Consider the following 25,300-nt stretch of genomic DNA (forward strand, 5'->3'; position numbering starts at 1 on the left):
GTTCACGCATCGTTGTCAATATAATGAAATTCGATGCGACTGTCGTACAAGTGAGAGGTTCAGCGCTATAAAACCAGGTTCAATCCACCATTTTCTACATAAGAAAATGCCTGTACCAAGTCTGGTTTATGACAGTTGTTATCCATTCGTTTGATGTGTTTGAGCTTTTGATTTTGCCATTTGATTAAGGACTTTCCGTTTTGACTTTTCCTCGGAGTTCAGTATTTTTGTGATTTTACTTTTTATGCAACAATATTCAAGATAGCAACAGGAGTAAGTGAGCGACTGTTTACAACATTCTTGAAGGCAGATTTATCTTGGACGAACTTAAACAGATATCACGAAACTAAAAAATTAGTTTTCGAACCATGTTACTGTTTTCAAATCCAAGTTAACCACCGAAATCAATAAAAAATGTTTTACACTTGTCTTCCGGAAGAAATATCTATGTACAGTTTTTTTCAATGTTTTAGATACGTTTCATATCATGCTTTGTATTTGTTATTCTATATATTTGTCGAAAAGTGGCAATTTGGCATTTTACGTAGCTAGTCATGTGATATGATTAGTCAGTGTATCCAGGATACCATTGCAACTACGTTAACGCGCGTTGAATATCAAAGGTAAACGTCCATTTAATTCTAAAAAAAATCGAAGATGCATCTGCTTCACGTTAACGTGCAGACGTACAAAATAAACGCATGTTTACTTTTTATGTCTATCGAAATTTCGAAGGTAACGCCGAGTTAACGTGGGATTTGCATGAAGTGCACGTGAATGAACACCGAGTTAACGTTTTTCGCCTGTTTACATGTAATGGTTGGTCTGCACCCAACTGTATTTTATTTTTTCATTGAAGGTACAATCATCGATCCTCCTTGTCCAGAAGGAGGATTTAAGTGTTCTTCCGGAGACTGTGCAGGCACCGAAGCAGATTGCCCTCAGAATTCGTCTACAGAATTTCTGTATACAGAATCGACAACGTCGGCAATATATACCGAATCCACAATCCCATCATTGGTTAGCGGGTTAAGTGAATCAGTATTCTTTTCCGCATCCACAGCAGCATTATTCATCGAATCATCTTTCTCACAATCTGTCTTCGAATCCGTTGTATCATTATCTACAGAAGAAACTGTGTTAGATTCATTGTCAAATACACAGTCAGTTGTGTCAATTTTTATTACACGAACTGTTTCAAGTTCACTTGCTGAATCAAACATGTCATTTTCAATCTCTATCGAACAAACATCGTCATTTCTCTCTACCAAATCAGCAGTTCCTTTGTCATCCGAATCGTCAGGGTTATCAGTGTATACCGACTTAACAGGTTCTCTTCGCGATTCTACAGAGTCAACAGTTATGACCGAATCTACAGCAGAAATATTGTCTACCGATTCACAACTTCCCTTTGAAACAACAGTTCAATCATTATTCTCAGTGGAACAAACATTGATATTGTCATTACCTCCTATCAAATCAACAATTTCATCCACATTGTTATTTGAGCCAACAACATCAATAGTTTCTTCGGAACAAATAGTTCCGGTATCATTCAATGAATCAACACCTTTTTCTTCGATGATAACCGAACAAACAATAATACCATTTTCTTTAGAATCAACAGCTCAATTGTCGTCGAATAAACAAACAGTTCAACTATCATCAACTGAACCAACAGTTCAATTATCAACTTCTGAATCCAGTATTTAATTATTATCGACTGAACCATCGTTTCAATTAACATCGACTGAATCAACGTTTCTATTATCATCGACTGAATCAACAGTTAAGTTGTCATCAACGGAATCAACAGTTCAGTTATCTTCGACTGAAACAACAGTTCATTTTTTATCGAATAAATCAACTGTTCAGTTATCATCAACTGAATCGACAATGATATCATCAATGTCTATTGAACAATCAATTCCATTGCTTTCTACAGAATCATTAGTTTCCTTTTCATCGCCAGAATCAACTGTTCAGTTATTATCGACTGAATCAGCAGTGCTATCTTCAATGCCAATTAAACAAACAACATCATCCATTCCTTTAGAATCAACAGTTCTCTTTTCACCTACTAAATCAACTGTATTGTCCACACCAGTACTAACATCAACACCACCAATTGATGGTACACAACCAGACGATACGAATCATCCAGGTATAAAGTCTTTTTTTTTTGTACAAATAATATGTGGTATGATTGTCAATGAGACACCTATCCATTAGAGATTTACTGTTGTTTGTTTCTTATCAAATTAAGAAAATCTTAATTGAATTGTAAATGGAAAGAGCATATATCATAAACTACGTTTTTTCTAAATCTGTATACAGTAATCTGCATCATCTTTACAATTGGAGTTCAAATCCACAAGGTAGAATGTCTGTTCTAGTCATAAGATGAGGTATTTGTAATTGCAAAGCTATCATTGTGCTCAGAAACAGAAACAGTTGGAAAATATGCGTTCCTGGAAGGTTCGACCGGAAAAACACATTTATCGCACAAAACATGTTTTTTGGCATAAAAAAATTCAACATAGAATCATTGAGCTGATACTATTGCTATTATATGCAATTGGATCATGAGAAATTCGTCCTATCAACATAAAATTAAATAAAATTGAACATTTATTTACAAGTTGAAATTTCTTATTATTGAATTGCATTTCTACACTACCAAGAATTTACCCACGTTTTTTTGGTATATTTCTACCCTCTTGCATATCAGTACTGTTATGAAAGACTAAAAACTTGTAATGTTATACTTTCTATAAATTCAGTATTGTTCATTAGTATACAATAACAATACAGTTACTAATTCTATGAATTCAGTACTGATTTTTTCATCTACATTTGCTGACTTGATTTCATCTAGGCTATTGTATTCCACTATTTTACAATCTAAGACTGCGGAAAATTCCTATACCACCTTTATCATCATTTGCTGGAAACTTGTATGTATGCTGGTTATGGTTCAATGAGAAAGCGATCCGGACGAAAGTAGAAATAAAACACACAAGGCATGTATTCCGTTTTCATACTTGTGTGATTTGTAGGGTAAAAAGTAAAATCACAAAAATGCTGAACTCCGAGGAAAATTCAAATCGGAAAGTCCCTAATCAAATAGCTAAATCAAATGATAAAACACATCAAACGAATGGACAACAACTGTCATATTCCTGACTTGGTACAGGCATTTTCAAATGTAGAAAATGGTTGATTGAACCTGGTTTTATAGCGCTAAACCTCTCACTTGTATGACAGTCGCATCAAATTCCATGCTTTAAAAAACACATAGGCGCTGATATATGTGTCTTAAATTATGCTTATTTTCTATGGCATTTTCGTTCACACTGTTCAAAAAAAGGTGATGAAAATACAAAAAAAAGGGCCAAATTGGCAGATATACATGATCTGATATGAATATTTTAGTGCCAAGAAAGAAAAATTTATATTTATAAGGTTAGTAAATGATGTCAACGTTTCTGATAAACGCTTTGAATGACTATGATTATATTTTATATGAATATATTAGTCTATACTGTTGAAAAAGATATAAGAGACTACACAAAGCGACACGTTTCTCCACCTTTATTCCGAGTCAATCACATTTTTATTGAAGTGTGGTAATCATTTACAATTTAAGAAAACAATTCTGTGCAATACTTTGTCGACATTAGAAAAAAAAATCATTCATTTTTGTAAAAAACATTATTGATATTTTACAGATTTTTCTTCTCTTTCTGTTGTCATTCCTATAGCTATATTGTGTGCCATATTAATTGTATTGGTTGCTACAGTGTTAATAAGAAGTGTACAATTTAGGTAAGAATCTCGTATATGTAATAATAAGAATACAATGTATTGCAGTTTAACACGTTTAAGCCGATATATACATTTTTTGTTTCTTTTTTAAACACTTCTGTACTTTTTATCTATAATATCGAAAAGAAGAAGGCAAGCACGTTTAAAATATTATGTGAGCCATTTTCCTCTACTAAGTCGTAACAAACTACTTTTTGAATGTCTTACGATTTAGTTTCAGATATCGTTAGTTCATTTTGTTTTATTATTGTCATATGGTTACTGATAAATATTGAGTTATTCGGGATTATGAGTCAGTAGCGGCTTTCTAATTTGCCGTTTACTTAGAAAGTACGGTAACATTTGAAAGCTAATACCTCTTTCTAAATTGTTTAATTGGGAAACAAAAGCAGAATTATTAAAAAGATGTTTTTGCCCTTTATATGTATTATTTATTGTACCTAATTTTACGTAGCCTTGCGTTTCATGTTGTGATAGAAAGTTTCTCCTGACAAAGAAGTTATTCTATTGATGGTTCAGACTTGTAACGTTGAAGACATTCCGTCATTTTATGATGATACAATTGGTAGATTGCTTTAATCTGAACACGACTGAGGCTCAAACCCATGACATTCCACACATGCTATCTCGGTACAATGATACCATCGAGGCAGTTAATATTTGATAGACGTGGTACATGTAGTTTTGAAAGTTTTATATGACAAATGATCCCGATATATTCCACTTGCTCCAACAACAATCCCGTCACCTTTCTCGGTTGTGTTATTACTGAATGCGACGTATTATCGTATTGTTACTTGCAATGAATAACCAAATGGGCAACTAGTGGAGCAGGAACTGTTTACCCTTCTCCGGCACATGGGTTCAGTTTGAGTTGATCGATTTGTTTTTCTGTGTAATGATTAGCTTAATTGGCTCTGGTATTTTTCCAGGATTCATTATGTTATGAACCTATTGGTATCTTCTTTCTATTTGACCGAAACATCAACTTTATTTTCAATAGAAGTATAAAAATAAATATTACATTTTAAGCTAGTTTATGTTGAAAAGTCATTTAACATTTAGCTCCCTGTATTAAGTGACATCTTTTTATATGAATTATAGATTCCACCACAGGAACAAATGTGATACGATATTTCTCCACTTCAGACAGTTAAGTTTAAAAGCGCGAGGCTTGCCGAGCTTCTAAAATAATTGAAATTTAATTTTCGATAGGGAAAAATAACACGAGTAAAAGTGGTGAAATCTGTTTTCATAATGATGTTTATGCTCCGCTTATGCGCATTATGATTTTTGGTCTCTGTGTCCGTTCGTTCCTTCGTCTGTTTGTCCGTCCGTTTGTTTGTTCGTCTATGCGTCCCTCTTCGGGTTAAAGTGTTTGGTTAAAGCTTTTGGTCACGGTAGTTTTTGATGAAGTTTAAGTCCAATCAACTTGAAACTTGGTACACCTGTTCCGTATGATGTGATCTTCCTAATTGTCATGCCAAATTAGAGGTTTGGTCCCAATTTCACGACGTTCTGCTGAACATAGGAAATGATAATGTCCACTTCAGGTTAAAGATTCTGTTCAAGGTAGTTTTTGATGACATTGAAGTCCAATTAACTTGAAACTTAGTACAAATTTTTTTTAGTAAAAGTTGACGGACGACAACGATGGACGACGAACCACTGACACCAGAAACCAAACTGGTGAGAAAAGTTCACTTGGAACTCAACGCATCTATCCCATCGAACTAGTGATAAAGGATACAACAGATACAGTTAAGTCTGCCTCATATCTTGACTTACATTTAGAAATTGACAATGACGGTCGGCTGAAAACAAAACTTCACGACAAAAGAGATGATTTCAGCTTCCCAATTAAGAACTTTCCATTTCTATGTAGCAACATTACAGCAGCGCCTGCATACGGAGTATATATCTCTAAATTGGTACGATATTCCCGGGCTTGAATTTCCTATTATGATTTCCTTGAGAAGAGGGTTACTGCTCACAAGGAAGCTATTACACCAAGAGTTCCAAATGGCGAAGTTGAAATCAATCCTTCGTAAATTTTACGGACGCTATCTCGAGTTTCTTGACCGTTATGGAATATCCGGTTCACATATCGGGTATGTTCATTATGTCGTTACTACAATCCCGTTCCATTTCCACGTATGAAACATACCAAATTAGACTAATTATCGGATTTGTACTACCATTGAGCAACAAGACAGGTGCAATATGTGGAGCAGGATCTGCTTACCCTTCCAGAGCACCTTTAATCACCGTGTTTGGTGGGGTTCGTGTTGCTAAGTCTTTATTTTTCTATGTTGTGTTCTGTTTACTATTGTTTTTCTGTTTGTCTTTTTCTTTTTAAGCCCTGGCGTGTCAGTTTATTTTCGATTTATGAGTTTGAATATCCCTCTGGTATCTTTCGTCCCTCTTTTTGGAGCGGGCACCTGAAACGCATTTTTCATACCAAACCTTTTTATTCATAACAAACCTTATGTGAAAATTTACATGGCAATTCTCTGTTACTGGTAAAAGAAATACGTTAACATGGACACGACTTCGATTAAAAAACCGACTGAACGCGAAATCAATCTGAAAGACATCGTGTTAAAGCACACACAACAGCAGGTATTTGAAAAAAAAGTCCTGGATATCTAGATTTTTTTTAGATTTAACAGTTCTAATACTGTACAAAATTGAAAAATCGGAATTAAACGCAAAAGTAATCTGAAGAAAATTATAAAACATTTATATATCGCAAATGGTATCCAATACTGCAGTACAGTACTGTAGTGCATACATATATATTGCCTGTGTGTTATCAGAATGATGGAATGGTTGACATGTATAACACTATATGTATCAGTCACTAAGTGTACGTTTACAAAATAAAAGAAATAAAAGGGAACAAACACCGTAAATATAAATTAATTTTTATTTCAAAGAAAGATGTTTTCACAAAGCATATTTCGTTTGATAGCGTGGTTGCAGCCTATCATTATTGTTGAAAATAGATGCTTATTTAACGTAAGCAGTTCATTTCTTTTTATAGTTTCATCTATAAGCTCATACATCGTAGCTAAAATGAAAAATGAAATCGAGACTTTGTAAACTTCTACGTCCAAAGCGCTTTCCTGGATTTACTTTCGTTAAGAGCGATCAATGCCAAATATCTAAAGCATAACAACTGACACAATGGAAAAGCTATATTTCCAAACTTGGGAATGCAAATAATAGCCATAACTCTTGTATATGTCGTACCTATAGATACATGAGATATAAAGCATTGGCAATGATTGAAAGTGATGTAATTTTGTATTTTGTATTTCAGGAACACTTACTCAAGATTTAATAGAAACTCATTGTTCATTAACAGTGATTCTATAAACTCAGTAACCACTATTGTGTCAGATGACAACCCAAGTTTTTTTCATATGGTTACAGCTTACAAGGCAAAAAGTAAGTGTGATTTGAGAAGATAGAAATACGAAAGACATAATTCAATTATAATCGTCGGTTTACAATTAGGCTTCGGTTAAACTGCAGTTAATCTATTCCAATTTGTAATACTGTGAAATTACTTTTGTTCGTGGGTATCAATTTTTAAGTATTGAGAAAGTTACATGTCATTTGGTCTCTTGTGAAGAGTTGTCTCATTGGCAATCATACCACATCTTTTTTTAAATATGTTCGTTGGTTTATAAATTCGTGGATTTTTGATGTTCTGAAGGAAAAAGTTAGGTAAAGATTCCATCTTAAACGAAGATTAATGAAAACAATCATATGTTATTCATTTTCACTTAAAATGTTCGTCTTCCATTTCTGATAACATTCATTAAATGTTTAATAAAATAATTGCAATTTAAATTATTGCATTGCAAACATGTAATCAGAAATGATGACACTAATTTGCCCGAGATCGAACAATTAATAGATTATGATCATCAAAGGTGTTAATTGTGCCATAAACATGTCATTAAAAGATAAAGGTTGCTTAAGCAATGAAACAAAAGTTCTTTGAATTAATACTTATAAAATAGAAAAGAAAGTCCAATATGAAATTATTATTTTAAGTGAGAAATATTAATAGATACGAATGAACAATGCAGCATCATAAATCTTCACCGGAAGTCTGACTTTCATCTTTCAAAACTGATTTTTCCATTAGAATAAAAGGTTCGTACAACTGATGTTAATCAAAGATTAAAATCCAACTGATCTTGTACATGCTACCCTGGTGCTACCACACTGCATATAGGTCATAATGCATTTGCAGATATCCGATGTTTTCTCTACATTACTATGATTTTCCCGTATCTATGTAATCAAACCTACAGGGGACCTTTACATCTGTTTTTTTTTTTACAACAATTGTAATATTTCGTTAGACACTTAAATTCATGGATAAAATCTTCCACGAATACCATGAAAATTGGTTCCCCACGAAAAAGTGCTTTCACAGTAATGGATGTGCAAATAGTAATATAACGAAAATACCGAACACTATGGAAAATTCTAAACAGAAAAAAAAAAAAACAAATGAAAAAAACCTGTCATATTTTTTGACTTAGTACAGGCATTAATAAATATCTTGCTACACATTGGCCTTACGTGTAGCTGTGAATTGTTTATATGATTGAAATTGAAGTCTTGGAGAATAGTTAGTCTATTTTACTTCGTTCATACGTTGCTTGATACATAATACCTAAATATAATATATTTCAAATATCTTCCTTTTTTTAAATTAAATATTGAAATTTGTAACTGTTTAGAAAGAGATTTTCATTAAAAAAAAATGAACAATTCGATTCTGATCATTGTTATTTACAAAAAGTATTTATAAATGAATACGGATATGTATTATGCTACCTGGACTCACATACGTATTCGAATGCGTTTTTATAATATTAGTTAGCAAGGTAACATTTTGCAATAACCCTACTTAGACATATAATTATGATCAAATGCCAACTCACTTTCGTTCTTACTTCAATTTTGCATCATTAACACAGAAACTGGAAGAACATACTTAAAAGTCTATAGTAAATTTGTCGCCGGATCGAGGCGAACACAAATGCAACACACGACAAAACAAAACTGCTAATGCGTTATAAATAACAGTATATATTTTGAGTACTATACGTGTACACCATGATTGACTCTTTCATCAATGTAATGGTAACAAATTGATGTATACATATTTTTAAATGACATTTTTTTCATATAAATCCATTTACATGTTTACACTTGCATTTTCAAGTAAATTATACCGGTGATCCATGCAAAAGATACACGCCAACTGGTGACTATTGGTATTAAAGGTGACCAGGACAAGATTCAACGATTGAAAACGAGAGCTGCTAGCCGCATCTTTTAATCATTACCTTTTCGTTTTTGAAAGTATATCGTTGATAATGCATAGCCACGGCCCGTCTAAAACTAGTAATTTACAAATGTATAAAGTGTTTTCTGATTTTTCAATGAAGATCAATCAGCTAGTAAAACATCAAGGAACAGAAAACTCACTGTATGAAGGAGTGTATAGTAGAATGAAAAAAGCATGATGCATTTTGCATGTTATATTAGAGTGTATAATCTTACAGACAATGTATCATTACCTCAACGTTCAATACTATGTTTCAAACATATATGTTGTTTTCATCATAAACATGAGAAAAAAAAATCATTGTAAAAAATGCCTTATAATTTCCTTAAAAATGCTTTCTGAATACTGATGTTTCTCGGCTGCAAAATAACTACTACTGTTTGATTACGTCTACAGTTAACATTGACTAATTGTGTGTTCCCGCTTCTTTTGCACTTAATGCGATTTCTTCAGGGTTAGCCTTTTAACCGAATTTGTATGATTTGGTTTGATTTCTGAAATATGTATATACTTGGGTAAACTATTGTTTCTGTCAATTTAAATGTATGTACGCACGGTATATACTAAAATATTAGGTTGCAAAAGATGCGGTTACTTTTTTGTGTTTTAACGCCACTTTTAAGCACCGCTTTTGTGCTATTTCGTGACGGCCAGTTTTTATTGATGGAGGAAGCCGAAGTGCCCGGAGAAAACCACCGACCTTCGATAGGAAAACTGACAATTCTATTCAATTAAGATTGGAGTCGAGTGCACCCGCAAGAGCGGGGTTCGAACTCACACCTTCAGTATTGACTGGATAGTGACTATAGTAGTAACTACTTAAACCACTCGGCCACTGAGCCCCCTTTCATTATACTGTTACAGTCTGCTGTGAGTTATTACCCGTCTATCTACCTATGTGCATAGTATCCTCCAATCAGCAAGATATAAGCGAGGATATTTGTTTTAAACTTGATAGAGTTACGGTTTATATATATTTGTAAATTGCAAATCATAATGTTGTTATTAAAACACGTAATTGATCTTACAAGGGTTTATTTCCAGCATGTTAATACTAACTAAAAATCTGTGAACAACGCAAATATAATATGTTGAACATTGTTTTAAGTAATAAGAAATAGAGTAACGTGAATTGTATTTCAAATATTATGAATCATGATCGGGATATAAAAATACGAAGCTATATTAGGTCAGAATAGTGATTTAAAAATAAGGAAGTGTCCAGCAGTCTGCAAATAAATGAACAAGTGTATCAACTCTATCGGAATACACGTTAATTGTAAACATGTATTCTCCTTTCAAACGTACCCTACAATGCATCTAACATATCCACTAACCTTCGGCATAATCTATTTTGCCAATTTTCGTTAAACCTCGATATTATCAAATTGGTATCTAATGAACGAAACAACTAGCCTACCTTTGTACGACTGATCTATATAGCTGTCTGAGAACATAATAAACCTTGTTTCAATAGCATCAATAATTTCTCATTATAGTGCTTAATAAACGTTTATCAAAGTAATTAGGCTTCTTATTTGATTTGTCATTTGTTTATCGACCGGTTCGTCTACATAAGCTTTTATCAAAATTCAAACAGAGTGTGAAAATAAGGCTTATGTAGACGAAAAGCGCGTCTGACGTATTAAATTATAAGCATGGTACCTTTGATAAAAATTATGCTACCTTACGTTGGGTAAAACAATTAGTGTTTCGCATATTCAAAATTTAATCGATAGTTACAGAAATTAAATATTTTAATGATATGAATAAACACAAAACTGCAAATATATCACGGCAAAGATGTTTAAAAAGAATTTCTATTTTATTCAACATTTTGTTTTTATTTTGTGTTTACTACAATTTTTACCTTTTTTCAACAATGCAGCGACTCTTTTCACAAAAAAACTTACGATTAAAATTGATCGTAAGTTATACTGAAATGCGTATGACTTACGAGTATTTTTACTCTTAAGATTTTTTGTGAAAAGAGCCACTGCATCGTATTAGATTTAGTCCAAACCTCTCCGATGAAATCCTCTTATTATCTTCCCCAATCATGTCAATAAGCATGATTAATAGTTTGCCACTAGAAATTTATCAAACACAAATTAATCTGTTCATATTAGGCAGAGCAATGCCTTATACAAATGAGAAATACGCAGGCAACGAAGGACCCGTCTTAGTCAAAATATGCAAGAATGCTTCGGTGCAACAATTAATTTAAGATTTATTCTAAGCCTGTACGACATCTATACCCCTCGATGCTCACCCCTGAAAGCACAATGAGATGTCCTCATAATGAATTGTCAGCCGTCAATAGTTTTTATGTCGTTTTTAATGTGCATACACATTTCAACTTAAAGAAAAGCAAGCAATAATCAATCATTCAGTATTGGTGTAAATAGTTAGCCTATGTTTATCTGTAAGATTGAAATCACAACAGATTATCCAAATACTCGTTCGTTACCGAATATGTTCTAATGACGACCAGTCTTGAAAATGAAGGAAAGCTAAAAATAAAGATGTTTTAAGAAGTGATGTAGACCAGAAATACTAGTGCACACTTTTAAAAAAAACTCATTATCAATTCTGAGATAATCTTGAACTAATGGTATTGTAAATGCATTTAATGAGTCTGAAAGTAATACAGACTCGGTTAATATTTCTCGCTTATTCTTTCTGTTTTATCAGTTATTACATGTAGATAGTAAAAAAATGAAACCAGAGGATAATGGAAGGTTATCAGATCATTGTAAGGGAGGCATAGACACAGGGTCTGTATAAGATTGATTTAAAGTAATAATATCTATGTGATTAAAAAATTGAGACCAATATTACCGTCTGATAATTATTGTCCACAATTTCTGTATGGTTTGATATTTGAATTTAAGGAGGCTCGAGGGTACAAAAATTTCAGCAAAATTTTAAACAATTTTTTTTTTTACATTACACATTTTATTTATTACACTATTAGTTGTTACTTTATGAAATTGTACAAAAATCAACCAAAAAAATCCATTCGTTGTGGCCCCAGATGACTTTTTAAATATTTATATCATTGAAAAAGCTCTAAATTATCTCCCTTTGGTGCAAAAATGCAATTTTTTGGCATTAAAATTGAAAAATCTTTTTTAACTCATCGGTGACCTATTTTTTTTTTATTATTTTTTTTCAAATAAGCTGTACTTAAGCTGAACCATTGTAAAAATTAAGCGATTTCTGTCATTTATTTCTTTTTTTATTTCTTCTACTAGTTCAACAGAAAAATAGTACCTTAACAAAAATGCATGGTTCTTTCAAAGGGAGATTGCAAGCTTAAATGAACGGTGACCCCATTTTTTATTTTATTTTTCTATTAAGTATATGATAATGTTCATTTATTTTTAGAAAAAAAATAGCGAAATCCTATATTTGAAAAAAAAGATGTATACCCTCGAGCCCCCTTAATACAGATACTGGTGTCTGCCAATTGAAAACCAAATTTTATATTTAATACATTTTGTAGATGTTTGACCGTAAAAGATCTAAAAGTCAGTTACACGAGTAAAAATTTATATTTTGTAAAAAATTGCTACACCACATAGGGATTAGTAAAGCAATGTACAGTGATGTTGAAAATGGTGGATTAAACCTGGCCTTAAAGCTAGCTAAACATCCACATGTATGACAGTCGCAGAAAATTCCATAATATTGACAACGATGTGTGAACAAAACAAACAGACATAATAAGTAAAAATGTTAAAAATAGGGGTACAGCAGTCAACACTATGAAACCAAATAAATATTTATCAAATAAACACAAAAAGGCATATCGACAAAGCACAATAGTAAAAATGAAAAAACAAGTATACAAGAATGTACCATAGCACATTAACACAATGACGGGATGTATAAGTACAGCGCCACGTCATATGTAACAAAGAAACACAAAAATAGCATATACTATAAAAACAAGCATATATGTCAACAAAGATACTTGTAAACAAAAAGAAATACATGGTAGGTATTGACAAAAAATATGTACAGTCTTTTCTTCTATACATCTCGTCATTAACTTTATCCCTGATCACACCTCTGTTAAATAACTTCAAGTTAATGACATTGTAATTTCATGCTACCCAATTTGGTCCTCATAAAGGATGGTCAATATGATAATACATTCAGTCATGTAACCGTATAATTTAAAAAAATTAGCATTATTAAACGTTTACTTGCAATACATTTCACACATATCAAGTGTAAAGAAAAGATCAGGTGTCAGATTGACATTTAAATAAGATGAACTACTACGCATGTGAAGGTTTATAAATCAGGTTTGTGTTGTTATTTTTATTTATTGTTAGGTTATTTTTACACACATATTGCATACAAAATTACATGAATCAAAACATTGTGCTTCTGGAAACTTCGGTATCCGATTGTACATGCATACATTGAATTAAGATATGAAATCAATGTACTTTCATTTTAATAATCATGGCCGTGGTACGATTTACTACCATTGAATTGTCTTCCGTGTTTATTCGTGATTTGTAGACATTTATATTCGTCCTGCATAATGTAAAAACATAAGGTATTAGCCATCCGTTTTAATTCACGGTTAGTGCGTATTTTTCAGTTTTCTGAAAAGGCGTTGTTATATCTTAAGCTAAATTTAAGTCAACAACAATTGCGTTTTATCGTTTTTAACTCGCCTGTTTAGCGTAAAAATAGTCATCATTTGTGTATTTTGATTCATGTTTAATAATACGTTCTGATTAAGGCCAACTGCTCTTTTTTTTATGAAAACGGAATGGTCATATGAAATGCAACATCGCTTCGTCAAAATTTACAAACTGTAACATCAGTTATGTTAGAGTGCGTATAGATGTCCATGGACGTCTAATCATGCCCCTATTGTAACCCAGGAGCCTGTTGTTTAGTGGTTGTCGTTTGTTGGTGTTATTCACATGTGGTTTTTTTTCGTTTTTCGCAAAAGACATCTTAAACAAAGCACAGGTGCCTACATAATTTATTATCCATCAGTGTTGATTCACTATTAGTGCGTGCCTTTAATATTTCTGAAAAGGCGCGCGTAGTTATATCTGGGTTCAATTTAGTCTTTATTCAGATCATATGTTAGTAAGCTATTGATCAAGGGTGTTCAGAGCAGTCTGTGACAAACGTGTTACAGACAACAGCATGCCCAAAATAACAATGACGGTGAGACAACACATTTCCCAGAAGACTAAGATTAACTATAGATTAAACAGCACGAATCCCACCCAAAACCGTGTTGAATTTGTGTGCCCCGGAAGGGTCAAAATGTCCTGCTACACTATGAACAACCATTGTTTTACTCTTTATGATTATCGTTGATGTGTCATGGTGATTAGTGATAGCACGCGAATTAATACATTGTATGTCTTTATCTAATCCTACGACATCGTCACATTCAAATAAAAAAAATATATGCAACATCCAAACTTTTCACCTTAACATGTAGATCGTCGACAAAAATATCAAAAGAATTTCATAAAATTTTGCAAACATCATCAGTGCAAGATATATATTATCGTTAGACAAAACAAAACGAACTGATATTGGGGTTAAATATCTAACCAAAACACGGACAGCACAATTGACACTCAGTTTACTTGAAGATAAATTCAAATTATAAGTTTGAGCCGGCTTGATAAACTACATTAGCTTCGACGTAGATATTCAGTTATTTAGCATATTAACGTTTGTATATTACTTTTATAATTATTAATAAAGATGATGTTCCTTTTATGTATTTTGTTATTTTAGATAGGAAAATGAGATTAAGAGAACACTTTCTCTGTAGAAAAGATGAAAAAAAACTTACTATTTGTCGTTAGTGTGTTACTTTTACTGGAATGCTTAGTAGGTAATAAGAAGATGATAACCTATAGGTATATTCAATACATAAATGGTTACATATTTGACTAGCTTCATGACAAGTAGAATACACAGATTAAAGGGAATGCCCTCTAAGGAAGGAGAAGTAAATGTACTATAGTATGACTTAGAAAAATGAAAAAAATGAAAATTTCACGAATCTAGCATTTAGACATGAAACGAGATATAAAAAAAAGGCAATCATTCAGAAATTTACCCATTGGTCCTGATAGTGTTTATGGATACATCACTACATTGACAACTCTTGTAACCCTTATGCAAAATTTTGTAGTAATCTATATGTATTTGTTCTCTGTTAATCTCAGTGATGTTTTGTTTGTTATAAGACCTTTCAGACACTATTAGGACCAATGGGTAAATTCAGAAATTTACCCATTGGTCCTAATAGTGTTTATGGATACATCACTACATTGACAACTCTTGCGAACTAAACCTGTAGATTTTAAATCGTTTAATTTGATGATACCACAATGATTTACATTTTCCCGAGTGTTACAAAATATTTTACCACTTTTCCGAATTAGCTATCATTAATTTTAAAAATATAGTCCTTGCAGGTGAGAAAAATTATAATGGATACCAATAATCGTTTTTGTCTTCAAAGCAGAAAAAAGTCTGAGACATAAAAGTACAAATGATTTAAAAGATATTCACAACGAAATTTACGACAAATATTACAACAATTGTTCTTGTCTTCAGTTCCAATGAGCATTTTAAAAGTGATCCTAGATTATTTAATTATGAAATTAATATACAGTTCCTTCTTTCTTATGAATAAAACTCACGAACTAAGTCAGTTGTTTTAGAACCAAATATAAACAAACAAGTGTTGCTTACTTTTTTGTTCGCAGTTGAAAACATAATGACATTCATCATCTACATGATTACAAAAAGAAAAAAAGATAAATATACGATTAGGTTGTAACTTTTTTGTATATACATTTACCCAACGTATATGATAGAGTATGTTCTAATATTCAATACTGTATGATAACTGTAGAAAAAATTGAATCTGATATGTAAAACTCTATTTTCTTGTAAGCTCAAGAATGCAGTTCAGATCAGTGGCAATGTAAGGTTGGACCCTGTAAAGATTGTGGCAATGGAACATGTATTGATAGAGCATTATTATGTGATGTCGACTTCAATTGTGAAGACAGGTCTGATGAGGTGAATTGTAAGTAAATAAAAACACTTTACATTATGTCACTATATGGCAACAATTAAAGTGATCGAAATGTTATGTATCAATTCGTGAATCTTTAACACAAAATCACTTGGCGCACACAAAAAAAAAAAAGAAAGCATAGAAATGGTGTCTATGATTTTGTTTCTTTATCGGAAATACACAGTTGACGCCATTAACAAGAGAAATAGAGTTCCATTTAAATATTTTCAAACATTTTATCGATAATTTGATTCAGAAATAGAAAGATATGAATCTAGATACAAATACAATGTTTGAAATGTGATTTTATCATGAAAAGTGAGGTGCTGACAATAAACTTGTCACTTAAACTGTGATACTGTGTTCTCTTTTTCTATCTTTTATTACTGGTATAATGTTGTCTATTATGTTTGTTAAGTATCACTGCGTGACCCGTTATTATATGAGCTACCTCGGTTTTCTTGCAGAGCTTGTCTGAAAGGTCTTATAACAGACAACACATCACTGAGATTAACAGAGAACAAATACATATAGATTACTACAAAATTTTGCATAAGGGTTACAGGAGTTCATTATTAATTGTTACTGTGAAAAACATAATAATTGATCCTACTCAAAACAATAAAAAAATCAGTCCTGAATCAGGACAAGACAAGGCGTAAAGACTAATACAAAGAATCCTGTATCTCTTAAATATTGATCACAAGCAAGACTTCATGTCCTTATTGTATTTAAACAGACCAGACACCGCCATTACGGAATGAAACAAAAATAACTCGTAATAATCCAAACTGCAGTTGATAGGTTAAAACCCTATAAACTATCTTTAAATTTAGTAAAAACAAAATTGGCAATTATCATTGATCATATCACATCTGTTTAAACATAAATTGATGTTTTTTTTAATTAAAGGTACAGTTTTCAGTCCGTGTATTGAAGGTTTAAATTATCGGTGTGATAATGGACAATGCTCGAATAGATGCAATGGAATTCCGGACTGTCTCGATGGTTCTGATGAAGTCAATTGTGACATACAACCGTTTACGGTATCGTCGATATCGTCTTCATCATCGGTATACATTACATTGTCCTCACTACTAACACAAACAACACCACTGCCAAGAGATAATACAGAGCCGTCACTACATACAGAGAAAACAGTGTCTTCGTTTCAATCAGACAAAACAGAATTTACAATAAAAAAATTGACAACAGAACCAATAACATCTGAAGTGAGAACAGAAGAAACAACTCTACAATTGACAACAGAACCGACAACACTGGATTTTACAACCTTATTAACAACATCTGATTTTACTACAGTACCAAACACATCTGAGATGACAACAGTACCAACAGCATCTGAGATGACTACAGAACCAACAACATCTGAGATGACTACAGTACCAACAAAATCTGTGATGACTACACAACCAACAACATCTGAGATGACAACAGTACCAACAACACCTGAGATGACTTCAGAACCAACAACATCTGAGATGACAACAGAACCAACAACATCTGAGATGACTACAGTACCAACAAGACCTGAGATGACAACAGTACCAACAACACCTGAATTGGCGACAGTACCAACAACATCTAAATTGACAACAGTTGCAACAACAGCTGTATTGACAACAGTGTCAACAACATCTGAGATGACAACAGTACCAACAACATCTGAGATGACTACAGTAACAACAACATCTGAGATGACTACAGTACCAACAACATCTAAGATGACTACAGAACCAACAACATCTGAGATGACTACAGTACCAACAACATCTGAGATGACTACAGAACCATCAACATCTGAGTTGACCACAGTACCAATAACATCTGAGTTGACCACAGTACCAATTACATCTGAGATGACTACAGTACCAACAACATCTGAGTTGACCACAGTACCAACAACATCTGAGATGACTCAAGTACCAACAACATCTGATTTGACTACAGAACCATCAACATCTGAGTTGACTACAGTACCAACAATATCTGAGTTGACTACAGTACCAAAAACATCTGATTTGACTACAGAACCAACAACATCTGAGATGACTTCAGGACCAACAACATCTGAGATGACATCAGTACCAACAACATCTGAGATGACTACAGAACCAACAACATCTGAGATGACTACAGTACCAACAACATCTGAGATGACTACAGTACCAACAACATCTGAGGTGAATTCAGTGCCAACAACATCTGAGATGACTACAGTACCAACAACATCTGATTTGACTTCAGAACCAAAAACATCTGAGATGACTACAGAACCAACATCATCTGAGATGACTATAGTACCAACAACATCTGAGATGACTACAGTATCAACAATATTTGATTTGACTTCAGTACCAATAACATCTGAGATGACTACAGTATCAACATCATCTGAGATGACTACAGTACAAACAACATCTGAGATGACAACAGTACTAACAACATCTGAGATTACTACAGAACCAACATCATCTGAGATGACTATAGTACCAACAACATCTGAGATGACTACAGTATCAACAATATTTGATTTGACTTCAGTACCAATAACATCTGAGATGACTACAGAACAAACAACATCTGAGATGACTACAGTACCAACAACATCTGAGATGACTACAATACCAACAACATCTGATTTGACTTCAGTACCAATAACATCTGAGATGACTACAGTACAAACAACATCTGAGATGACAACAGTACTAACAACATCTGCGATTACTACAGCACCAACAACATTTGATATGACTACAGTATCAACTACATCTGAGATGAATTCAGTACCAACAACATCTGAGATGACTACAGTATCAACATCATCTGAGATGACTACAGTTCCAACAATATCTGAGTTGACTACAGTACCAACAATATCTGAGTTGACTACAGTACCAACAACATCTGAGATGACTACAGTACCAACAACATCTGAGATGACTACAAAACCATCAACATCTGAGATGACTACAGTACCAACAACATCTGAGATGACTACAGTACCAACAACATCTGAGATGACTACAGTACCCACAACATCTCAGATGACGACAGTACCAACAACATCTGATTTGACTACAGTACCAACAACATCTCAAATGACAACAGTACCAACAACATCTGATTTGACTACTGTACCAACAACATCTGAGGTGACCACAGTACCAACAACACCTGAGATGACTACAGTACCAACAACACCTGAGATGACTACAGTACCAACAACATCTGAGATGACCACAGTACCAACAACATCTGAGATGACTACAGTACCATCAACATCTGAGATGACTTCAGCATCTGCATTTACAACAACTTTAACGACATCAAATTTGACATCAATATCAAAAAGACCTAAATTGACGTCAGAATCTACAACTCCTGAATTCACATCAGTCTCAAGAGCATCTGCACTAATAACAGGATCAATAATGCAAACTGATATATCAGTATCTAAAACAGCATCAAATTCCGCCACAGAAACGACTGTAAAATTAACTGAGACTACAGCATCAACCTCATTTGTATCAACGTCACCAACAGAGAAAACAGTATCAATGTCACCAACAGAAACAACAGTATCAACGTCACTTACACAAGAAACAGTATCGACATCATCTAATGAGACAACAGTTATGACCACCACATCTAAAGAAGGAATTCTTCCAGACGAGAGAAGTAACCCAGGTAAAGCTTATCTATGTTTACTTTACGAAAAGCCCGAAAACACTCTTATGAATGAAATATTGGATTTAGTTTAGATTCTTTATTTTCTATTCATTCCATTATTATCTATTAATTAATCTAATCTTTTCCTGAATCGTTTAAGCTTTCGAAAGATTAAATTTTTCGAGCAAATAGCCTTTACAAGTGAATATTGGGATAATTGTAAAATAAAAACAATTTCGTTTATAACAATTCAAAATATAGCTACACATATCATATGATACATTGACGGAGAAAGTGAAGAGTTTAGCTTTTTTCTAATATAAGAGTGCTGTATTAATGTCTCATAAGACGTGGTTTCAAAGGTGTCAAAGCATAATTTATGTTTAAATCATCAAATATGATTTAAAGCAAAATAAATTCGTTGGTGATGTACATGACTCAAAATTAAAAAATTACAAAACGCGTCAAATATCTTACATTAAATGAAAATAAAAAAATAATTCGTGCATAGGTCTGCTTTGCCTCTCTTACATCTGTATCGCTCAAACCAAAACATCTGAACACAGAATGTTCATAACAAAAAAGTACTTATTCACCTTAACATGATATTTTAATAATTTTTTTTTAAATATTATCATTTTTGTACCAATAATTCTTATTATATATTTTTGCAGATACTATTTTCTTGTATGTTTCTATTCCAATACTTTGTGTGTTGTTGTTAATATTGCTAGTGTTTGCGTGGAAACAGAAAATTAAAATGAGGTGAGTGTATTACATACTATGTCCATGATGTATGAAATAGATTGTCCAATTTTGAATTGAATGGCTCTTTTATTATGTAGTGTAATGTTTTAGATCGTTTTCTTCAGTGTTTAACATTTTATAAATATCAAAACATCATGCGTAGTATCAATGTGCACTAATAATATCGAAAACGGCAAACTAGTTTGTTACTGTTTTCAGCAGATACATGTATTCCATGTTCAGGTCAATAAAATAATGACACAATTTGGTCTACCATAGAATTGAACTAACAATGACAAATTTCAAATGGTATCAACTGCGTACGTTTTGATAAGTGGAAGAACGTAAGGGTCGGATAAAAAAAACACAAGTCCTTATTTTATTTTGTAAAAGATGTGAACAAATGAACCTTTTACTGTTAATCTGTAAACTTTCTTTGTTTCCAGCACCCTTCATTTGCATTCGCATCTTTGTCCGTTTTAGATCGTAGAATTCTAAATGGTACAATTAACAAGTCTTGCAAATTGTGACAATTTTGACCGAAGCTGGTTACGCTAGTATTCGTTGGTAATCAATGCATAATTGGAGGGGTTTACCGTGTGAACGCACTGGAAGTCCTTTGATCGAAATTGATGCCAACCCTTCTGCTTTCATTTATCTTGATTGGCAATATCTAAAATGAATTTGGGGGTTTAAACTTTTGTAAATCATTGTTTTCTTTAATTTAAAATTGGACTGCTGTGATTTAAATTACAAGACTGTGAGAACAAAAATGTTTGTAAAGTTAATATTTATATATCACCTTTAAAAATGATGAGTTTTATTATGTGTCATATTTTATATCCTTCAAACGTGCATTTCAGTGTGTTAGATGAACGCTTCGTCAAAATTTCACAAGTACTATCAACAACAACTATTTCGTATTTAATGAGTAGATCAAAGGTGACGAGTTGAAACATGTGAAACGTGTGATCAATTTTCGAATCTGCTAGAAATCCATTTTTTATTTGCCGATTCTTTGCATTATGAATTAAGTATGCCGAGCACGACAGTTCGTACCTTCTTGTTTATTGTAAATGTAAACGTTGGGAAATATGGTATCCCATAAAGAAGATTGAATGGTTGATCTTAACATTACATTGGTGTTCTAACTTGTGACCTACGCCATAGTACCAAAATAATCGAACCACATGTAAGTTAACTTCATGGTATATATCGAGAGCCTGTCTTATATTCTGATCGCCTACTCATAAGAAATATAAAAAAGAAAAATCAAAATTCAATTTGAGTTTTATATATCTTTGTGACATAAAAAAAAAATCAAGGACTAATGAGCATCATTGACTGCATATATAGATATAAGAAGATGTGGTATGAGTATACATTTATATTAATTGTAATGAGATTGAAACTTTAAACCATATTGCAGGAAAAGTAAAAGTTTTAATATCATGGAAAGAAAAGGACTTAGTACAATGTCGTTGGATGTTTATTCGATCAGAACCAATGAATCAGTTGAAGCATTCCCTGCAGAGAATGTCCTTATGACAAGTGATCATGACCACCACGAACCACTTTTTTTTCAGAAAATTGTCACATTTTATAATCCTGAATTCTAAAGTAAGTGAACAATTATTATTATGAATTCATACATCAAATTCAGTAATAAATGAAATACATTGATTACTCAATCAAGCGGAAACAGATAACACACATGCCAAAAAAATGAGTTTTCCCGTCTGGTGCCATAATGCATCAACCGATATTTTCAAGACATGGTCAACGAAATGAGAACGCATAGCAACAGATGTATATGTGAAGTAATCTATTCCTTAAAATTTGTACTTTATTACCAATATAAGTAGAAGCAATGAAAAGAATAGATAACTCATAAATTCTGATATTGGCAAATTATAGAAGTCGTGACATCACAAAACTGACCATTAAGAATGATGCTCATTATTGAATTGTTGTTGTTATTTAAATCGTTCAATATTTTCGAAATTTTAAATATTGAGTAAATGGCCAATCTATAAGCAGTGCACACACACACAATTATGCAAATGCATGCATTACTTGAAACATAAATATATTTGTTCATGGTTTTTTAAAGGTTAAAGTTGATTTTACTGAACCCGCCACCCGAATTTGTTAGAATTCATTTATAAGAGGTGCATATCAGGTAGCAATATACAGTTAGAAAAAAAAACAATTAACCTCTTGAATTTTAAAATCCCCTTTTCCTTGCCTTCTTACAAATCAGGCCATCTGTTTTTGTCATATATGTGCATATGTATGTAATTAGTATATCTTCAATAGATTTTATATCAAGTAGTTAAAATGGTTAAATATAATTTCTTTTTGGTGTATCCATGGCAACACTCTGCATTTATTTGGTATAAAATATTGGAAACATGGGGGTAAAGATGTCACATATTTCCCAAAATTTTGGCCAGAAGTAGAATTTCAATCCGTTGGAGTGATACCTTTTTTTGAAATTGTTTACATATATCTAGTAAGAGATCAAATAAAAATCATATGTCCTTCGTATCATTTTTTAATAAAATTATTCTTGTGAAAAAACAATATTGTTAAACATTACATTAATTTCTGGATCTTGATGTTCTTTTGAAAGCTGAATTAGTCATCAGCTGTCTAAAAATGAATTTTATTGCACAATAGCCTTCATATTTGAAAAATCAATGGGAGCCAAAATGCGAAATCACACTCCTAACTGTCTATGATTGTGTATTGCTACTTCAACAATAGCACGAAAAAAGTGCTAATAATAAAAAAATGTTATAAAAAACTGAGTGGTAAATGCTTTCCATTGCTATTTTTGGCGTACGATTAAAAGCAATACCAAAAGAGGATCAAATTAACAATAACTTTAACGAGTATTAGCAGTTAACAAAATGATACAAAACAATATCACGATCTGGGTTCAAAAAGTTCAGTCTCATACGTAAGATTGTGAAAAATCCGTAACCAACTATTTCATCATACTGCTATAGTTTTGTATTTATCGATGAACATAATAAAATTGAGAATGGAAATGGGGAATGTGTCAAAGAGACAACAACCCGACCATAGAACAAACAACAGCAGAAGGTCACCAACAGGTCTTCAATGATGTACATTTATTACTATTCGATTATAATCTTATTAACTACAGTTAAAATACTTCAAATCATGACAGGTTTTACACTTTAATGGCTGCGTCTTCTGTTTACGAATACGTTGATACAACCTTAGCAGTGTGTTTGATTTAAAGCTCGTTTACGTTTCCCCTCTTTTTTTTCATTGTAAGATATGATACAATTGTGATATAATTATTACATTGAGATAAATCATCAATAGAAAATTGTTATTTATGTATGAAACTACTACAGATAATATACAGTGGAAGTTACATGTCAACAAAACGCTTTAAATGCCTTACTGCATAAATCATTGTCTTCAGATATTTTTATGTGCATTAGTACCGGTATTCCGTTATCGGTGTTCTTACATGCTCAAATGAATAAGACATATTCAGATGTTTGTGCATATGTTTTATCTTTCAGCGTAACGTCATGATTATGAATATTAATTATTTCGACAATGGTTCCCAACAGTGAAGACGACCAAAACTGTAAATTGGTCTTTTGAATGACGTGATCAAGTCTACGACTAACAGTGACATTAGTGTACAATCTACATTTGCAAATTGCAGTTATAATTAGACCAATTGAACTAAATAGTTGAATGTCGCCATTTGTGTATATGTGCCTGTCCTGCCGAATCAGGGACCTAATCAATGGTGAAAAGGTCTTTCTATGCACGCAACTGTATGGAATGGCTGATTAAATTTTGTCATATCGGTTTTTTTTATAGCTGACTATGCGGTATGGGTTTGTTCATTATCGAAGGCCGTACGGTGACATATAGTTGCAAACTTCTATGTCATTTGGTCTCAGTTGGAGAGTTGTCTCGTTGACCATCATACCACATTTTTGTGTTTTTATATATGATTACATGGAGTTCTATACGTGTTTCAAGAATAAACTAATAATAAAACTTTATACATTTAATTCGTCCAACGTGTTTTCCGTTAACTTCACCAGGAATGCTCACGCCTAAAAATGGACAGTCAGGGATACATAAATACCAACATATAATAAGTAGCTACTTAATCAAAAGGTACCTTAAAAGAAAAGCTTAATTCCACCACAGTCAATTTTACCGGAGGGAGTTGGAACCTTGTTATTTTACAATACTGAAAACCTCTTGTTTCTCCCATAGCGATATAGGGTTGCTTTCTCTTTTTCTCATTTTGTTTGATCAATTTGTGATGTTCATATTGTACTATGTTGCTCTTGTTGCACATGTTGCACACATTGTGCGTATGAGTGAAATAATAATAAACGTAACTAGTGAAAACTAGTCTGTCATTATAGGATATAATTCATTATTGCAAGACTTTTCTATGATTTCATATATAAGACCCTAGAAGAAATTATACTATTTCTTTTGCTTTCTTTTTGAAGTATGAATTCAAAGTAAAACCATTATTAAAC

At 32.6% G+C, this 25,300-nt stretch overlaps 2 protein-coding genes and 1 long non-coding RNA gene across 3 annotated transcripts; all 3 read left to right on the plus strand.

The window, feature by feature from the left end:
• Positions 1-1,002: 1,002 nt before the first annotated feature.
• Positions 1,003-9,474, plus strand: LOC127711114 (uncharacterized). Its single transcript, XM_052217065.1, has 4 exons — positions 1,003-2,164; positions 3,732-3,828; positions 7,154-7,281; positions 9,083-9,474. Exons 1-4 carry the CDS (start codon positions 1,897-1,899, stop codon positions 9,139-9,141), a joined length of 552 nt encoding a protein of 183 aa, XP_052073025.1. The 5' UTR covers positions 1,003-1,896; the 3' UTR covers positions 9,142-9,474.
• Positions 9,475-13,458: 3,984 nt separating this feature from the next.
• LOC127710999 (uncharacterized) lies at positions 13,459-17,528 on the plus strand. The gene is made up of 4 exons (XR_007986444.1): positions 13,459-13,524; positions 15,002-15,101; positions 16,176-16,310; positions 17,214-17,528. It is a non-coding gene; the product is annotated as an uncharacterized LOC127710999 (long non-coding RNA).
• Positions 17,529-17,641: 113 nt separating this feature from the next.
• On the plus strand, positions 17,642-24,805 carry LOC127712009 (uncharacterized). Its single transcript, XM_052218165.1, has 5 exons — positions 17,642-18,505; positions 19,208-20,012; positions 20,669-20,759; positions 22,171-22,361; positions 24,308-24,805. The coding sequence occupies exons 1-4, from the start codon at positions 17,642-17,644 to the stop codon at positions 22,358-22,360; spliced, it is 1,950 nt and encodes a 649-aa protein (XP_052074125.1). The 3' UTR covers position 22,361; positions 24,308-24,805.
• The last annotated feature ends 495 nt before the right edge of the window (positions 24,806-25,300 follow it).

Source organism: Mytilus californianus, unplaced genomic scaffold, assembly GCF_021869535.1.
Source record: "Mytilus californianus isolate M0D057914Y unplaced genomic scaffold, xbMytCali1.0.p SCAF_8, whole genome shotgun sequence".
Lineage (NCBI taxonomy): Eukaryota > Metazoa > Mollusca > Bivalvia > Mytilida > Mytilidae > Mytilus > Mytilus californianus.